Genomic DNA, 21,220 nt, shown 5'->3' with positions numbered 1-21,220 from the left:
AGAGAGTGAACAGAGAAGATTGTCCAAAAACAGGGGGGTGACCTGGGATCTTCCCGCCTATGGATCCTTCCATCAAAATAAACACAGACGTTTTCTGGTGGATGGGTGCCCATTAGAGCTGTATTTAATTCTGGATAAGCGTTGCAGCTCTCCAGCACAAGGACTGGGATTATTTACATCAATGAAAGTATTTAACAGGTTACAAAGTCCTCTGGGGCAGCGCGTCGACGTGAAAGGAACGAGAGCTGCGCTTGAAGAAAAAGCAGCAGGCACCTTTCTTTGTGCAAACAGCGCTGAGCCAAATAGCCATTGGACAACAAAAAAGTGGAACGGCTGCCCGAGCAACTCATGGTCAAGAAAACATGGGTTTGGGGGCGGACAGGGGGCAGGCCGATGCTTTGAAATACTCAGCGCATTTACTCGGGAAACATTTCAAACCCGAAAGAAGGCTTTTGTTTTAAAATGCCGAGGAGGGGGCGGAGAAGAAAAGTCACGTGTTTCGGTGGAATTGCAACTTGCCGAGGGAACGAGAGGAAAGATACAAGTTGTTACAACTAAACTGCAACTTGCCGAGGGAACGAGAGGAAAGATTCAAGTTGTTACAACTAAACTGCAACTTGTCGAGGGAACCAGAGGAAAGATTCAAGTTGTTACAACTAAACTGCAACTTGTCGAGGGAACCAGAGGAAAGATTCAAGTTGTTACAACTAAACTGCAACTTGTCGAGGGAACCAGAGGAAAGATTCAAGTTGTTACAACTAAACTGCAACTTGTCGAGGGAACCAGAGGAAAGATTCAAGTTGTTACAACTAAACTTTGGTGGCACTTCGGACGCCGAAAGGAGAGTAAAGCAAAACAAAAGAAAGGAAATTTACCTGCACGGTTGATTTTAAAGAAAATGCTGTGACTCCGAAGTTGCGAGTCTCCGGGCTCTGATCAGACCTGTTGCACGGGCACAAGTTTTGGTGGAGTTTGGAGCGCCGGACTGTTTACACAGAGCGGGGCTGCGGGAGCCCCGCGGAGAGAGGGTGGTCGAGGGCAGCGGGCTCTCGATTACGATGAACCGCTTTGATGTGTTCTGGATGTTTACCTCGTTCTGTCACTTCGCCTGCGGACTTGGTGAGATACTTTTTATCTGGGGGGAAATTGTGCCGCCAGAGAGAGTATATAGTAACATTTTAAAGCATTTTACGGAGGCCCCTTCTCCCTTGGGGGAATAGACCCCGCAATGTTAAACATTTGATCTCGTGTGTTTGAATAATTCGATGGCAGAAAAAAAAAATTGCTTGCTCGAATCTTGGCGAAGTTTTAAGTGGAGCAACGTTCCTGGTGGAAATGGTCCCGGCTGGAAGTCAGTGCAATCTTGGAAAAGTAAAACTCATTGCCCAAGTCGGGACTGGTGACTGCCGTGAGAAAAAGTCGGATCACCTCTTTCGTTTCTTGTCTGAGTAATGGTCTGCTGCCCCCCCCCCCCACCCCCAAATCGCTGTCCCCGTGTGAGAATCCTTGAATTCATCCAAATGATGGTTTTTCTTTTCTCAAAACACAGGATGAAAAGTCATTTTTTTTAACCTATTTACTCGTTCTTTTAGAACACTTCGCTTCTGAGATTCAGATACAATATCAATTAACTTGTTATTCCCCTCCCCTAAACACCAAAAGAAAGCAAAGCTATTGAAGGGATAGAAAATGGTTAAAAAAAAGAGAAATACAGCGGACCACCAGTCTGCCACTCTTTGAGGGGCTTCACTGCTGTGGCCTTCACATGTCTTATCAGAGTTTCTGATCTGTGACACCAAAGTGCTCGAGGTAAGGTTGCCATATTTTGTCAAAAGTGTTGCATGTTATCTTCTCGATGGGCTCACAGTCGTGCATCTCCATGGACCAACTAGTGATGAGCTGGTCTTCCAGCTAATCGCAGTGCATTTTGTTTTGCTACTTCTTTGAAGTCTGTTAACTTCCAAATGATGCTTCTTGCGACATTGTAGCACATCTTCCACGTGGCACATTAGCCAGGATTATGTACACGATTCTCAGGAATGTGCTTGAATTGATTGGGAGAAGTTGTTTTCGGGCAGTGCTGGATTTGAACCTGGGTGGCTGGCGCTGTAATAGCATTGGGGTGACCTCTGTGCCTCCCTTAAACTCCAGAAGTTTTGGAGTGCAACTAAGTTGACAGTGGCAGCCAGCTGCGTGGATGTTTGAAATGTCTGCTCTGAGACCGGCACCTGTCCCGGTGTCCTGAACTGCTGCATCGTGACAGACGTGGACATTTCAGGCCATTGGAGCTCGTGACAGAAGTAGGCATTCGGGGCTTGAGGAAGAAAGGTGGCCAGTTTTCAGCAGGAATTCCAGAGCTTGGGACAAAACTGTTTAATAATGTGTGAGAAACAGAAGTACCTTCACAGATTGCAAAAATTGAGAACAAAGAACTTTATTCTACTATTACAACACTGCAGAGTTGGGTGCTTCCCCTTACCCTTGGGAATACACACAGATACTGAGGCTGACCCAACTTTTATACATTTCATTTCAGTACAGATACCTTCCCCCTAACATTCTTCTGCCTCCTGGATTGGTTTAGCATTAGGTAATTCTGCCCACGTGGATTCTAACTTCTTATCAGTTTATGTGCCTTCCTGCAAACTTGTTCGCCAAGAAATATCATGTCTTTGTTCTTTACTCATTAATCAATCCCCAAGACTTGCTAAAGCTATCTACTTGCTATCCTGTTTTGAAGATCCTTATCTTATTATACTTTTATAACCCTTCCTCCCATTCCAGCATCCCTTCACCCTGATTTAACCCATAATTCTTCATTTCTAATGAGCACTTGCTTGACTCCTCACATTCCAGTATCCCTTACATAATGCAAATCAAATCCATAATGCCAAAACATCATTGTGCACGAGTCTTGAACTTGAAGCTGGAGAGGCAAGGAGGATATGGCCATGAGGTGATGATCAGAATTTTATATTTGCAGCTTTGTTCAAAAAAAAATACAGGCCCTTTGTTAGCACATACATTGTTATGGTGACTTTCTTAATCAATTTTAACATTTCAAGTACAAGTCACTGTTTTCTCCTTCAAGTCACATTTGCTTTTTGTGCCTGTTGTTTATTTTGATCAGATGACTTGAGCATTTGGGCTGAGGTAGGGGCAGTGCATTATTGTGTTGTATTCAATCTCAACATAGTTGAGCTGGGGGGGGGGGGGGGGGGAGACTGGCAACACTGTATGGCAGACAAGGTCATGAAATCTGTTGGCAGTCTCTGAAAGGGCACGAAGCTTCCTCCACTGCAAAGATCTCAATTAATGAGGCTGCTTTTGAGCCAGATGGTGTTTGTTTTTTCCCCTGAAAACTTGCTCCATTGATTTGCAGCCTCCGTGAAACAAGGGTAAAGAGAATGACACTTGAAGTATGGTTTTAATCTGATGTGGCCTGTGTCATATCGTGAGGAAACTTGGGACTATTTTATACCCAAGCATGAACACTAACACTGTAAGAGCCACATCACACCTGAGAGTGGTGTATGCTCTGTGAGACACATTGTAGCAATTCGTGACCCAGTAGCTGAATTTGAGTAAAGAAATGTGCTGTTAAACTTGCAAGTCTTTCCAGTGTTTATTAAGACTCTGATGGTATAACTTGGACACAACATGGTGGCAGCAGTGGGACAGATAGAAACCCACACCATATTAAAAAAAAATTGAAATAAACACAGAGGAATGAAGAAAAAGCCCCATTATCTGATCACCAGTTGGTGGAGGAGAAAATGGACACCACTGCAGCATTGCACCCAGTAATGGACGGGGAAGCCAATGACGTCAAAGAGGCTTTTAAAAAGTTCAAGCAGAAGGGCAACCTGACATTCCAAAGTTTCCTCAAGGGAGCTACACCAGGGGTAAATGTTAGTTACATCCTTCTTTTGGACGGGGTAGCGAGGACGAGACCTGTTTAATAGTTGGGAGCTGGTTGAAGATGAAGAAAATAACCCAGAAAGGATATTTGAAAAATTTTCCTCTCACCTGGAACAGTGACCCAACAATAGAATAAAGTGATACAAGTTCCAGGGATTAAAACAAGAGCCTGACGAGCCGGTAGATAATTTCCTCACAAGGCTAAAGAATATTGCTGTGAAATGCAAATTCAAAGAAATAGAGGAGAGGATAGTCGACCAACTAATTTGGGGAAGCGCTCATCCCAAAGTGCAGAAAACTCTCATAGGAAAAGAGAGCTGTGGCACGTGCTGGTTTCAATCTAGGGTCTTTGATGCCACTTGGAGGCAAATGCAATCCCTCTCCATGTAGGCCAACATGTAGCACAGAGATAGAAGGGTCGATGTCAAAAAGCGTACGTAGAGAAAGGCGCAGACATCTGAGAACTGTAGGAACTGCGGCAGACTACACCTCATCGAGGACCACAAGAAATGCCCCACCTGTGGTTCTAAGTGCAGTACCTGTGGGAAGACCAATCACTAGGAAAAGATGTGTAGGTCTGGCATGAAAAGAGAGAGAAAACCAGAATACAGCAGGTAAGTACACCACGTCAAGGGAAGTGACAGCAGTGACTCCGACTCACTGACGCTCGAGATCGAAACAATACTTCTTCATGAGACATCCAAGAAAGGGAAGGGAGGAAAAAGTGAATTGTACACCATGATCCAAGTGAAAAGAAACATCAGAAACAATCCAACAATATTCAATTTGAAAATAAAGTTGGACACTGGATCACAAAGCAACGTCCTCCCACTCAGACTGTACCATCAGATGTTCCCTGAGAACATGGTGAATGGGTACCCGGAGGAAGGCACACTAGAGGCAGTAAGTGTCACGCTCACAGCCTACGGTGGCCCCATGAATAAACAACTAGGGAAAGTCCAAATAAAAGGCAAACATAAAGGAAAGAGCATCATATGCACATTCTTTGTGGTTGACACCGACGGACCAGCAATCCTTGGCCTAAATAATTTTCAGGAATTACAGCTAATCTCTGGAAACAATGAGATCAGGGAGAAGAAAATGTCCAAGAGGATCAATAGCGACACCCCACTTGAGCAACGCCCTCCAATGACAAACAAACAATTCGATGACACAGTCGGGTGCTTTGGAAATTTCAAATACCACATAACCATAGACCCAGAATGCAAACCAATAATCCATGCTCCACACAAGGTGCCAATAGAGCTGAAACAAAGGCTAGAGCAGGAGCCCAAAGAAATAGAACAAAAACAAGTGACAGTGAAAGTGGTAGAGCCAGCCGACTGGGTGAATTCCATTGCAATAAAGGAAAAAAAAACCGAATGGCCACCTGAGGATGTGACTGGATCCCAAAGACTTAGACCAAGTAATCAAGAGGTCACTATCCAACACCAATGCTGGAAGACATCACTTCTGAACTAGCAGGATCCAAAATCTTTAGCAAACTAGATGCAAAGAATAGACATTGGAACGTGAAGCTGGATGACGAATCAACACTGCTCACAACATTCAATAATCCATTTGGCCGGTACAAGTAACTGTGACTACCTTTTGGCCTAAAGATGAGCCAAGTCTTCCAGCAAAAGATGGATGAGACTTGCAGGGGATGCAAGTGTCGGCATAGCAGACGACATTCAGGTCTTTGGTGGAGATGAGAACACCCACGATCTTCACCTACATGAAGCCATGGAGAGAACAAGAGGCACCAGCATCAAACTCAATGCAGACAAATGCTTCATTAAGGAGAAGGAATGCCAATTCTTTGGAATGGTGTACACACCTGATGGGGTCAGGCCAAGCCCAGAGAAGGTAACAGCCATTGCTGAAATGGAACACCCAAAGGACATAAAGGAACTAAGAAGCTTCCTTGGCCTGGTCTAGTACATGAATTCCTTCACCTCACACATATCAGACCACACGGCCAACCTCGGAGAGCTGCTGAAAGAGAATGTGGAGATTCAGTGGTCACCATTGCATTAACGAAATTTCGACAAGCTTAAGGAACGTGTCTGTAGAGAAATGGAACTGAGCTACTATGACAGAAAAAAAGCTGTCACATTAGAACTAGATGCTTCCATTGGTGCAGAAAGGATATCCTTTGCCTCATAAGCCCTGACAACAGGAGAGACCCAATATGCCAATATCGAAAGGCAGTCATAGATAGATGTGAAAAATTGCACAAATTCCTTGATGGGAGAAGTTTGTGGTAGAGAGTGATCATCGTCTGGATTTGAAATAGTGGATGGAAAAATTAAAGGGAATGAATTCGAGATTCAAAATCTGAAAGATCAAATGAAGAAAGCAGAAGCAGCTGTAAAGCATGATCAGTTGATGCAAAAGGTAGACATTTTGGAAAATTTTAGTAGATAGAATAATATCAAGATTGTTGGACTTAAAGAAGGGGACGATGATCAAGGCTTGAAAAAAAATTCTGCAATGGTAGAATCTTTGGGTCAGGCTGCATTTCAAAGTGATTTGGAGATGGAAGGAGCCCTGGGACATTGAGACCTAAACCTCAGCCTGACCAAAGGTCCTGTCCAGTACTTGTCAGAATGCTTCAATATTAAAAAGAAATTCCATTCCACTCGATCAAAAGCTCTTTCAGTATCTAATGCTACTGTCATTGGATGGTTGGGTAGCTTTATTGATGCATGATCATTGTAATTAATATAACAATATTATCAGCCGAATATTTATTCTTAATAAAACCTGCTTGATCTACATGTATTAGTTGTCTTAAGTCTATCAGCTAAAATCAGATTTCTATAAAATGAAGAATAAGTGGGAGAAGGATTTATCTATTCTATTATCTCAGAAGAAATGGGTGAAGATGGTGATTAATGTGAGATATAGTTTAGTCCATTATAATTTTTTGCATTAGTTGTATTTAACTCCTGAGAAGTTAAAAAGATAAGGTTTTAGTTCAGATTTGTGTTTTCGTTGTGGAACACAGATTGGTACCATTTTGCATTCAGTATGGATTTGTGAAAAAGTTAAACCCTTTTGGGAAAGAATTATGAATTTTTTGGAAGATTTATTCAAGATTGAATTGACATTTGATCCGTTACCTTTTTTAATGGGCTATACTACATTAACAACGAGTTTAAGATTGGACTAATTTCAAATTGCATTTATTCGTCTGGCATTGGCTGTAGCTAGGAAATGTTTTGCAATTACATGGAGGAATGATATTGAATTGAATGTACAGAGATGGCATAAAGAATTGAGGTCTTGTATCTATTTAGAGAAGATAACATATAACTTGCGAAATAATTTTTTTTTGTTAAAATGTGAACTCCATATTTGAAATGTATGGGCTTGGATATATCTTCCTTTTCTTTCTTAATATGTTAGGGGTTAGCACACTACAGCAACAGATAATTAACTGATATGTTTTTGGCTCTTTTTGCAGGGGTAGTTTGGGGTGGGATGTAGGGGGGAGGGTGGGAGGGGTGTGAGTAGTAGGGGAATTAGTATGTATTAAGTAAGGTGTTAGATTTATTTTCTATATGGATTTTAAATCTTATAAATAAAGTTTAAATAAAATATTGCTTCAATATGAAGTAAGAGAGAAGATAGTGGAGCTTGCAATGAAACAAGCTAGAGACAAACACCTTTGATTTATAATGGAAATAAGATTTTTTAAAATCCAGATGTAAGTTCTGATTTGTTGAAAAAGAGAAAGGAGTTTAATCCGGTTAAAGATGTATTGTGGGGAAAAAAAGACTATGCCTTTGTTTTGAGATACCCAGCTGTTTTGAAAATATTCATCCTGGGAGGGAGGAATAGATTTTTTACTGAGCCAAATGAAACAAAGGTGTATGTCAATTCATTGCCTGTTAAAGATCAGCATATGGTTGTAGATACTTGAATTCATTATATAACTGAGAGGTTTTGCTGTAACTGAAAATACATTGAATTTCAAGAGAGTTTAAAAGGGGAGTAAGATTTAACCTATATTGTGTGTGATCTAATATACTGGATAAGATTAATGGATTAAATGGTCTATTGATAAGCTTATAGTAAGGGATGGTATGATGCTTCGAGTGAGTTAGTGGGGAATGTGATGCTGACCTCTACGCTATCATGGGAACTAATGCTACCAGTTTTGCATCCCATACTGATATGGGTGATAGAGACGCTTTATCATCACGCACCTCTGGGGTTTTTCCTTTTTTTTTTGGTTCTTAGCCTGGACTGTTTATAGATGTAAGATATATGGGGAGGGTTGGGTTGGATGGGGAGATGGATGGATATAGGTTTTAATTTGGATGTCGAATATCAGGGAAATTGTCATTTATTAGTATTAATATTAATGGAATTCAGAATCTGATAAAGAGAAGGTTATTGAATTATATGAAAATAACTAAAATGGATGTGGATTTTGTACAAGAAACTCATTTAACAGAAATAGAGCATAAGAAACTAAAGAGAGACTAGGGGATGTATTCTCTTTTAATTCTAAAGGTAGAGGAGTAGTGATATTAATAAATAAATTTACCAATTGAAATGTTGGATGTAATGACTGATAAAGTGGGGAGGTATGTGATGATAAATTGCAAAATATATTCTGAATATTGGACTTTGAATATATATGCACCGAATGTAGATGATGGAAAATTTATACAAGATGTTTTTATGTAGTTAGCTAATGCAAAAGGGAAAATAATTATGGTAGGAGACTTTAATTTTACCTTTGATTCCAAGTTGGATAGGAGGGATTATGGTTAAAAATAAAGTGACAAAGGATGTGAAAAATTTTATGAATGAGATGGAACATTGATAGCTGGAGGAAGATGCATCCTGATATTAGGGGATATTCATTTTATTCTTAAAGGCATAAAACATATTCCCGTATAGAGATGTTTTTACTCTTAACTACAGTTAAGAGTCCATAGTATTGAATATCAAATGAGGATATTGTCTGATTATTCACCTTTAGTTATGTCAATTTTAATGGAGGAGCAAAATATAAGTTGTAGGTGGAGGTTTAATGCAGCATTGTGAAAAAGGAACGATTTTTGACATTTTATAAGGCAACAGATAAAATTTTTATGGACCTGAATGAACATCCTGTAACCAATAAGTTTGTGGTATGGGATTCTTTGAAGGTTTATTTAAGATGACAAATAATAAGTTATATGGCTAAGGTAAAAAAGAATATATGTTTGAAGTTAATTCTTTGGAAAAGATAATAATAAAAATGGAAAAAGAATTGCAAAATTGAGGGAATGATGACAGGAAAATATTGGATTTAAAGAAATTGAAGCTTAATATAATACACACTATATGTTTGAGGGATACAAGAAAAATCTGACAAAAATATTAAAAATATTAAGCACAAAGTTTTAGCATGGCGATTGAAGACTGAACAAGTATCAAGAACAATAGTAACTGTAAAAGAAGATTCAGGTAATTTTACTTACAAAACACAAGGTATTAACAATGTGTTTATGAAATTTTATAGAAACATAGAAAAATAGAAGATAGGAGCAGGAGTAGGTCATTCAACCCTTTGAGCCTGCTCCGCCATTCAACGAGATCATGGCTGATCTTAAAGTTCAGTACCCCGTCCCCGCCTTCTCTCCGTAACCTTTAATACCCTTATACTGAAGAAATAGATCTAATTCCCTCTTAAATATATTTAATAAACCTGCCTCTACTGCCCTCTGTGGCAATGAATTCCACAGATTCACCACCCTCTGGGTCAAGAAATTCCTCTTCATCTCGGTCCTAAATGGTTTGCCTATTATCCTCAAACCATGGCCCCGGGTTCTGGATTTTCCCATCCTTGGAAACATCCCATCTGCATCCATTCTGTCCAGTCCTGCCAGAATTTTATAGGTCTCTATGAGATCCCCTCTCAATCTTCTAAACTCCAGCGAGTACAATCCCAATTTGGGCAATCTTTCCTCATAAGTCATTCCTGCCATTCCAGGTATCACCCTGGTGAATCGCCTCTGCACTCCCTCCATTGCAAGAACATCCTTCCTTAGATAAGATGACCAAAACTGCACACAGTACTCCAGGTGGGGTCTCACCAAGGCCCTGTACAGCTGCAGTAAGGTATCCTTGTTCCTATACTCAAACCCTCTTGATATGAAGGCCAACATACCATTTACCTTTTTAACCACCTGCTGTACCTGCATGCTCGCCTTCAGAGACTGATGTACAAGTACTCCTCGGTCTCTCTGCACTTCCCCATCTCTTAATCTATTGCCATTCAAATAGTAATCTGCCCTCCGGTTTGTACTACCAAAGTGGATAACCTCACATTTATCCACATTGTGGTGCATTTGCCATGTATCTGCCCAGTCCCTCAATTTATCCAAATCACACTGGAGCTTCCTGACCCCCCTCTTCCATGCACACAACCTCTCCTAGCTTAGTGTCATCTGAAAATTTGGAGATATTACATCCAATCCCCTCATCCAGATCATTAATGTAAATTGTGAACAGCTGGGGTCCCAGTACAGATCCCTGTGGTACCCCACTGGTCACCGCCTGCCACTCAGAAAACGAGCCATTTATCCCAACTCTCTATCTTCTACCTGCCAGCCAGTTCTCAATCCACATCAATACTTTGCCCCCAATCCATGAGCCTTGATTTTGGAAACCAGTCGTTTATGCGGGACCTTATCGAAGGCCTTTTGGAAGTCCAGGTACACCACATCCACTGGCTCTCCCCCATCTATCTTACCTGTCACCATCTCAAAGAATTCCAATAGATTTGTCAAGCACGATTTACCTTTTGTAAATCCATGTTGACTCCGTCCGATCCCTTCTCTGCTAGTCATATGCTCCGCTATGACATCCTTAATAATGGATTCCATCATTTTGCCCACTTCTGATGTAAGGCTCACTGGCCTATAATTCCCCGTTTTTTCTCTACCCCCCTTTTTAAATAGTGGGGTAACATTAGCTACCCTCCAATCCATGGGTACTGATCCTGAGTGTATCGGGTTCTGGAACATAATTCTTAAAGCATCTGCTATCTGAATGGCCACTTCCTTAAGTACCCTAGGATGTAGATTATCAGGCCCTTGGGATTTATCTGCCTTCAATCCCATCAATTTCCCCAAGACCATGTCCTTAGAGATACTGATTTCTTTCAGTTCCTCCCTTGCATTAGTCTCCATGTTTCCCAACATCCTTGGGAGGTTATTTGTATCCTCTCTTGTAAAAACAGAACTAACGTAAGAATTTAATTGGTCTGCCATTTCCTTATTCCCCATTATTCCTCTGATTCCGACTGCAAAGGACCTACTTTGGATTTCACCAATCTTTTCCTCTTGACATATCTATAAAAGCTTTTGCAGTCGGTTTTTATATTTGCCGCAAGCTTACTTTCGTAATTTATTTTTGCTCTCTTGATTAATCCCTTTGTCCTCCTTTGCTGCATCTTGAACTGTTCCCAGTCTTCGGTTGCGGTACTTTTTTTGGCCAATTGATATGCTCAGTTATGAAATTATATAAATCGGAATCTTTGAAAGGGGGATAAAATAGATGAATATTTGCCCAAAATTACTTTACCACAGTTAAGCATAGAAGAGAAGACAGAATTAACACATCCATTTATAGTTACAGAATTATATGATACATTGATGTCTTTACCAAATAATAAGGCTCCATGGGAGGATGGTTTCTCTCCGGAGTCTTATAAAGAATTTAAAGAGTTATTATTAAAAATTTCAATTTTATGGGTTTGTTAGATCAAATGGAAGAACTTTGGGACTTACCCGAGTCGTTTAAAACTGCATTAATAACAGTTATTCCAAAAAAAAAGGGAAGGACCCTCTGCTTCCATTGTCATATAGACCAATTTCTCTATTGAAGACTGATTATAAAATTTTGTCCTAAATAATAGATAAGCTAAATGTTTACCTAAGTTGATTAATATGGACCAAACACATTTTATTAAAATTAGATCAGCCAAAAATGTTGTTTATATTTTTTAAATTTAATAGATATGGCTCAGAAAAGAAAAATACCATCAGTGACTCTAGCTTTAGATGCAGAAAAGGCATTTGATAGATTAGAATGGGATTATTTATTTAAATTACTGAAGGTTTTTAGAATTCTGACATTTTATAAATTGGATAAGAGCATTATATAATTCTCCAAAGGCTAAGGTGATTACACATGGGCAAATATCAAAATCTTTTTGTTGGAAAGATCATCTAGAAAAGGATGTCCATTATTTCCTTTTTTATTTGCATTAGCTATAGAACCTTTATCTGAGGTGATTAGAAGTGATAATGAGGGCTTTCAGATCCATGATAAAGAACATAAAATTAGTTTTTTTGGAGATGATATATATCTTACAAACCCTGAAAGCTCATCACAAAAAGTAAATGATCGATTGGCAGAATATGGGTTAGTATCAGGTTACAAAGTAAATATTGATAAAAGTGAAGTGATGCCAATGATCAAGACAGACTATATTCAAATTAAGAAAAGGACAAAATTTAAATGGCAGATTTGGTGCAATTAAATATTTAGGAATTAATGTTGATAAGAATTTAAATTATTTATTTAAATTAAACTACATACCTTTATTGAGGAAAATTAAGGAAGATTTATTAAGATGGAAAGATTTGCCAATTTCTTTAATGGGAAGGATGAATTGTGTGAAGATGAATATCTTTCCTAGAATACAATGCCTTTTTGAATCTTTACCAATCTTTGTACCAATAATTTTTCAGGAATTAAATAAAAGTGTAAGAAGATTTATTTGGAGGGACAAAACCCCTTGGATGGCATTGGAAAAATTAACATTGAAATTTGATCAAGGGGGACTTTGATTGCCTAATTTTAAAAATTATTATAAAGTAGTTCATCTTAGATTTTTGTCATCTTGTTATCAGACTGATGAAAAGATTGCATGGGTGCAAAATGAAATGAGTAGAATAGGAGAAAGTAATTCTGAACACATTTTATATAAATGGCATGAGGGGGTTATCAAAAGGAAAATATGATCCACCAATTTTGAAGCATAGACTCAAAGAATGGAATGGAAAACATGTAGAAAGAGGAATGGAGATTATAGGTTGGCTAAAATTATATGAAATCTTTTTACGGTTAATAATTGTTATTTTGATGTATGGTATAATTATGGAATAACAACATGGGATTGTTTTATTGGGATTTATTTGGACTTTCAATCAATTAAAAGATGAATAGTATTTGTATCAAGAAAAAATAGAAATTTATTTTCTTATAAAATCACAAAAATCCACTCTTTTTAATAACAAAGTATTAAACCTCCACCTATAAGATGAACTTCCTTTCTCAGGCATTGTATATGCCAGTAAAAGTGAGAATGATCTGATAATATTCTACATTTATATTCAGCAAAATTAATTCTATCCTGTAACTGCTAATATCAGGAAAAAATCTATTTTTGATAAAGAATCACGTCTATGGAAATTTTAAAAAAAAGTTTCCTTAGGATTCAACCTTCGCCAAATGTCTATTGAATTTAATTTCTTCATCAAACTCAATGTAGTCTTGGCCATTTTAGTTTTTGTTGAATTATCCAATATAGGATCCGAACAACAATTAAAGAAACAGGAAACCTTAAATTGTGCTGCTTTATAAAAATTCTTAAAATTAGGAAGTTGTAATCCACCTAATTCATATTTTAATGTTAATTTTTCCATCTATATTCTTGAAATTTTGCCTTTCCAAAGAAATTTCCTAACTTGTTTATTTAAATCCTGAAAAGATTTTTAGATAGGGAAATTGGTAAAGTCTGAGACAAATATTAAATTCTTGAAAAAAAAATTCCTTTTTATACAATTAACCCTTCGAATTAAAGTTGAAGGTAAATTTATCCACTTTTTAAAATCTTCATTTATTTGCTTAAGTAATGGATTATAACTTAATTTATATAACTTTTTCAAGTTATTATCTGTATTTATTCCTAAATATTTAATCCCAACATCAGTCCACTTGAATATCTTTTTGACATTGTGAATAATCACCTTGTACAATTTCCATTACCTCATTTTTATCCCATTTTGTTACCAAAAACTCTTCCATAATCTATCAATTGTTTATAAAGATGAGGTAATGATAATTGCAGTTGTGTTAAATATACCAACACATCATTGGCAAGTATGCTAATCTTGTGCCCAGTTTGATTTACCATAAAACCTTTAAACTCCTGGTGTATACGGATCATTTGTACAAGAGGTTCTATGTGAAAGCAAACAAAGCTGGAGATAAAGGCCATCCCTGCCTACTTCATCGTCAATTTTTTAAAAAAACTTTATTTATTTGTTCAAAACACAAATAATATATGACATATACAGCAATTAAACATGAACATGAACATGAACAAAGAAAAGATCCCACCCCTCTTCAGCCAACTCTCCTAAGGAGAGCCATAAAAAAAGAAAAAACAAAGAATATAAAAAAAGTTAAATATACATATTAAAATTTAATCAATATAAATTGAAATGTAAATATTCAGAGTATAACAACCACTTATTAATAAAAAAAATTGTAATTATCATGCGAAACATACATAATTTTTTCCATTATTAAACAATATTTCATCTCATTATGCCATCTATTAATATAAATCATATTTGTATCTTTCCATGTACTAGCAATACATTTTTTGCTACGGATAAAGCTAAATATACAAAAGCAAGCTGAAACTTATCTAATCCCAAGCCTTTCAGAGGTTGCAAACTACCCAATAAAAATACTGTTGGATCTAAAACTATTTAAATCTTGTACAGATATTCTAAAAACGATTGAATTTTCTTCCAAAAAGATTATATATGTATACATGACTAAACAGCATGAAAAAAAGTTCCAACTGTATCATCACATCTAAAAACACAAATCTGATTCATTAAAATCATATTTTTAAAAATTTTTCAGGTGTCAAATATAATTGATGTAAAACATTATAATTAATTATTGCATAATATGCATTTATCAATCTTGTTACACTATCATAACAAATATCTAACCAATCCTCTTCAGAAAAAGTAAAACTAATATCCGCTTCCCATTTAATTTTAGATCTATCCCAACCCTTGTTATCCATACCATCCTGTAATATTTGATAGATAAATGAAATATAACCCTTCTCTGGTACCTTCATAAGGGAAGTCTTAAATTTAGTCATTTTAGATAAAATCATATCTCTACCAAACATACATTTTACCAAAGATCGAATTTGATAATAAAGAAATAAAGAATTCTTATCAATACCAAAATCTTCCCTCATCTGATTAAAAGACAAAAACTTACCCTCTTTAAAAAGATCTCCCAAATTTTCCACACCTTTAAATCTCCAATGCAATAAACTTTGATTATGTATTGAAAAAGAAATAAGTTGATTATTATACAACGGAGTCAAAGCCAGTAATTTACCCCTAGAACCTATCATTTTATTTTTCTTTATCCTTAACTTCATTAAATGTTTTAATATAGGCACATTATATTGTTGTAACAAATTCATATTCCACCTAAACAAAAATTGATGTATGACAAATTCAGAAATAATTGCCACCTCAATTTTAGCCCAACTAGGAGGCCGTACCAAATCCATTAATGAACTAATAAATTTAAGTTGGGCTGCCTCATAATAATTTTGAAAATGTGGTAAACGTAATCCCCCTAACTCATATTTCCAAGTTAAATTATTCAAAGCTACTCGCAGAAATTTACCCCTCCATAAAAACTCCCTAATCATTTTATTTAAATCTCAAAAAAAATTGTATCAAGTAAATACGGAATAGATTGAAACAAATATTGTATACACGGAAAGATATTCATCTTAATTGTATTTATCCTTCCCATTAAATGAATAGGTAAATCTTTCCATTTAATCAGATCAATTTTAATTTTTTTTCATTAACGGAGCATAATTTAATTTATATAAAGATTGATAATTAATATTCAAAATTATACCAGATATTTAATTCGATTTGTCCACTTCAAATTCTTTGGCTTGGCTTCGCGGACGAAGATTTATGGAGGGGGTAAAAGTCCACGTCAGCTGCAGGCTCGTTTGTGGCTGACAAGTCCGATGCGGGACAGGCAGACAAGGTTGCAGCGGCTGCAGGGGAAAATTGGTTAATAATATTCTTATAAACTGAATAATCTCCTTCACTTACCGGTAATATTTCACTTTTTTCCCAATTAACTTTATATCCAGAAAGACATCCATATTGTATTAAACATTCCTTCAAATGCAAAAGTGACTGAGCTGGGTTTATTAAATACACCAATACGTCATCAGCAAATAAATTAACTTTATATTCCTCATCTAAAAATTTCATACCTTATATCTGTGTATTTTGTCTTATCAGCTGTGCTAAAGGTTCAATCACTAACGCAAACAAAGCTGGTGATAAAGGACAACCTTGACGAGTTGATCGTGTTAACTTAAAGGGTTCCGAAATCAAAGAATTCATCAATACTCCAGCTACCAGTTTACTATATAAAGCCTTAATCCAACCAATAAAAAAAGGACCAAACTTAAATTTCTCCAAAACTTTAAACAAAAAATTCCATTCAACTCTCTCAAATGCTTTTTCTGCATCTAAGGATATCACCATCAGATGATCTAAAGATTTTCAAAATCTATTAATTAAACTAATCACGCGCAAAATGTTATCTGAACCATATGTATTTTTTATAAAACCTGTTTGATCAATATGAATCAACTTGGGTAAAAATTTAGCCAATCTATTCGCTAATATTTTAGCTATCATTTTATAATCTACATTTAACAATGAAATTGGTCTATATGAAGATACTTTCAAAGGATCTCTATCTTTTTTAGGAATTACTGTAATTAAAGCACTAGAACAAGACTCAGGTAATTCATAATGTTCTCCAACTTGTCGTAATACATCCCCAAACACTGTAGATAAATCATCATTAAAAAATTTTATAAAATTCAACCAAAAATTCATCATCACCAGGCGATTTACCGTTTGGCATTTCCAGCATAGCCATTTTAATTTCCGAATCAGTAAATGGTTCTTCTAACTCCTGTATATCTGCATCCTCTAATATCGGTAAATTCAACTGTGATTAAAAAAAGATCAATCGATCCAGTTTCTTGTTTTCCTTCAGATGTATATAACTTTTTATAAAATGAATAAAATTCATCATTAATCTCATGAGGTTTATAAGTAATAAGAGAATTCCGTCTAACAGCATTAATAATCCTCGAAATCTGTTTTTTCTTTAATTGCCACTTTGTGCTTTCTCTCCCCATTCATAATACCTTTGTTTAGTCCTATTAATCACACATTCAAATTGATAAGATTGTAAAGTATTATATTCCATTTTCAACCAAGATAATTCTATTTTCTGATCTTCTGTACCATCTTTCTGAAATTCCTTTTCTAACTCATCAATCTGTTTCTCTAATTCAAGACTCTGATTTAATTGATTCTTTTTCATTTTAGAAGTATAACTAATTATTTGTCCTCTCAAATAAGCTTTCATAGCATCCCATAATACAAACTTACCTTGAACAGAGTTAGAATTTTCTTTAAAAAAAAATTAATTTGTTTTTTCAAAAAATCAATAAATTCCATATTTTTTAACAACATTGTGTTAAACCTCCAACGATAAGCCATTTGAATTTTCTCAGAAGTTGCATATGTAAAATATAACAGAGTGATCTGAAATCACCCTACTTTTATATTCCATTTGTTGTATTTTCCCTTGTAAATGTGCCGATACTAAAAAAAAAAGTCAATCCTTGAAAACGATTTATGTCTAAATGAATAAAAAGAGAAATCTTTCTCTGTCGGATTAAGACGTCTCCAAATATCTACTAAATTAAGATCTTTCATCAACGCTTGGACCTGGATTGCCATCTTGGATTTTTTCACTTTCTTCGGAGATTTATCTAATAAAGGTTCCAAAACACAATTAAAATCACCACCAACTAAAATATTATCATTAGTCTGACCCAAACATAAAAATGCTTCCAGAATAAATACTTCATCATCTGCATTTGGAGCATAAATATTAAGTAAAGTCCAAAATTCACTAAAAATCTTACAAATCAATTTGAGAATACATCCTGCCTTTTTCTCCATTGATTGTAATTCAAAAGATAAATTTTTATGTTTCAAAATATCAAAATTGCTACACCTTTAGCTCTAGAATTAAATGAAAAGGAATATACATGCCCAACCCAATCCCTTTTTAATTTCACACTTACCTTTACTTTCAAATATGTTTCTTGTAAAAAGGCAATATCAATTTTCATTTTCTTAATATATGCCAAGACTCGCTTACTTTTAATCGGACTATTTAATCCTCAAACATTAAAAGTAGCAAACCTCAACTTCGACATATCTACTATTATTACTAAATACCAATAATATTTTATAAAAACTTAAATCAACGTATATATGCCATCCAATAAAAAAATCACAAATTAAAAACTAAGAAAAAAGTTAAAAAAAAAATTAAAAAACCCCCCCCCCAAAAAACTACCAAAAGGTAGTAATCCCCTAGTAAATAACTTAGTGCAAATCTTCCCATCCCCAGCCAAACAATCAGTAACATCCAAGTATCATAATAACAAAAGAAAAAATAAAATAAGAAAATTCTTCTTTTCATCCAGAAAATTCCAATCTCGAACATCCATTTCAGAAGGAGGTTGACTCTTTCCATTCCCATTTTTCCCATTTCTGCCATTTCTTCCATTTCCAGGACTACCAAATTTTTCTTTAGGAGATAATGGTGAGCTACATCTTTGTCCTCTTATATCTGGAAATGAGTCACCAAAAATCATTACTTCACGATCAGTTTCAAAAAACTGAAACTGATAGTCTCCGTAAAAGACCTTCAACACTGCAGGGTAATGAAAAGTAGACTTATAACCTTTATGCCACAAAACTTCTTTAACTGGATTAAATCGACGTCGACTTTGAATGACATCTTGACTCAGATCAGGATAAAAAAAAAGACTCAACTATTCTGAATCAATAGTGGGGTTTGTCATTGTCTCGGATTTTGTACTGCAAGTCGAAGTATTACTTCTCTATCCAAATAACTCAGACATCGAATTATTACTGGCCTCGGGGGTTGACCAGCTGAGGGTATTCTTCTTAAAGCTCTTAGGGCTCTTTCCAGTGCCAATCGCCCAGAGAAAAATTCTTGCCCTATTATTTGCGGAATCCAGTCTTTAAAGAAACAAAGAGGGTCTTGTCCTTCTACACCTCTGGCAAACCAACAATTTTCACATTATTCCTTCTGCTTTGATTTTCCAAATAATCTATTTTTCTTTCTAGCTCCTTCTCACGATCTCCTAATTCTATGACTGATTTTTCCACCTTCAACACTTTTTCTGTGTTAGAAGTTACTTGTTGTTTACAGTCCAAAAAGCAGTCTGAAATTTTAAAAATTCTTCAAAAGATGCATCCACACGTGTCTTAACCATATTTAATTCTGAACTTATACCAGCATTCATTTGAACCATCTTATTCATTAGAGATGTCAACATAGGTTGAATAACTGCATTTAATTGCATACATTGTGAATCCGTAAATCTTAGCTCTGCTCTCTCTGACATAGTGGCAGAACAAGGTAACTGCAGCTCCTGCTGCAATTCAATAAAAGGCATTTTAAAAGATTTACTGTGGGTCTGGACTCCCAGCGACGGCATCCCGACTTCTTCAGGGAGTTGCCGCTGGTTTCCCCCCGCATCTTGTTGTCTTCTCATTCATTTGCGAAGAAAAATGACTTCTTCAGATTGTAATGCTGCCTGATGCATTTCCTTTTCAGCCTCTACAGGCAATCATTGGGATTTAGGCAATGAAGAAATTGAACCTGGGGCTGCTTCAAGCCCCAAATCTTCAGCACTTCGAAAATGTATTTTCTTTTGAACTTGAGATTTAGTCTTTTTACCATTAGTGGCCATAATAATTCCTTAATACTTTAAACTAAAATTTAAAAAGTTTAAACTTGGAAACAAAGGGTTAAAAAACAGGTATTTAAAAGCCTGGCCAGAGAGATCGAAATTGCACATCTAGACTCTATGCCATCTTGCCACGCCCCCCTATCAAGTCAAATTAAATGATTGTGATATCTGTCTATTCGATATTACTTTATCTTTAGGAATTTTATAAAGTGCTTCAATCCGTTTTACAAAATAAAGTCCAAAACCAAATTTACCTAAAACCTTAAATTAAAAAAAACCCATTCTAATCTATCAAAACCCTTTTCTGCATCCAATGCAACTACAACACTTAGCATTTTCTGTGCTAAGTGAATTATAATAACTTTACTATATTTTCAGAAGTTTGCCTGTTTTTAACAAACTCCATTTGATCCATATTTATTAATGCAGGAAGACAATTCTATTTGCTAATACCTTTGCCACAATTTTAGAGTCAACATTTAACAATGAAATAGGTCTGAATGAATCTGGTTTTAATTGATCTTTCTTTTTGAGGTATAACTGTAATTATCACTGTCGAAAATATTTCTGGAAGAACATGTGATAGACAAGCTTTTAGGTTACCTGCATAAATAAAGGAATTATGAAATCTTTAAATTCTTTATAGAATTCCACAGGGAATCCATCCTCTCCAGGAGACATGTTATTTTGTAAACGATTCAGTGCTTCATTAACTTGTTCAGTAATCAGTCTATCCAAATTTTCTTTCTGTCTCAGTTAATCTAGGTAGTGTTATTTGCGACAATTATTTATCTATAATAGTTTTATCCTGTAATGATTCTGAAGTGCATCAAATTCATTAAAAGTCTTTTAATTCTTGTGGTTTAAATGTCACTTTCTTATTATCTTGTATTGCATTAATCGTTATCGCAGTTTGTTCTGCCTTTAATTGCCAAGCCAGAACTTTGAGATCTTTCCCCTAATTCATAATATTTCTGTTTAGATCTAAGAATAATTTTCTCTGTTTCACAAGTCGACATAGTATTATATTTTAACTTTTTCTTAATTAAATGCCTATATTTATCATCTGAAGGTGATTTTTGAGTATATTTTTCCAATACTGTTATGATTTTCTAATTCATCCATAGCTCTCATATAATCCTTGTTAATTTTTGAAGTAAATGAAGTCCTCTCAAATATGCTTTTAATGTATCCCAAATAATACATTTATCCTCTATTGTATGTAAATTAGTATCACCGAATGGTTTAATATGCTGCCTTCTAAAAGCAAAAAAAACCTTCCTTTTTAATAACAAAGAAATTAATCTCCATCTATCCACT

At 35.8% G+C, this 21,220-nt stretch overlaps 1 protein-coding gene across 2 annotated transcripts in view; it reads left to right on the top strand.

The window, feature by feature from the left end:
* Positions 1-284: 284 nt before the first annotated feature.
* mertka (c-mer proto-oncogene tyrosine kinase a) overlaps positions 285-21,220 on the top strand; it is a 213,495-nt gene continuing 192,559 nt past the window's right edge. For both annotated transcript variants that reach the window (XM_069887682.1, XM_069887683.1), the window contains exon 1: positions 285-1,119. In XM_069887682.1, coding sequence (XP_069743783.1) covers positions 1,059-1,119 — 61 coding nt within the window. In that variant the 5' untranslated portion in view covers positions 285-1,058. The remainder of the gene's footprint in view (positions 1,120-21,220) is intronic.

Source organism: Narcine bancroftii, chromosome 6 (genome assembly GCF_036971445.1).
Source record: "Narcine bancroftii isolate sNarBan1 chromosome 6, sNarBan1.hap1, whole genome shotgun sequence".
Lineage (NCBI taxonomy): Eukaryota > Metazoa > Chordata > Chondrichthyes > Torpediniformes > Narcinidae > Narcine > Narcine bancroftii.
The sequence above is the reverse complement of the archived record's forward strand: the minus strand, read 5'-3'. Positions and strand labels throughout refer to the sequence as shown.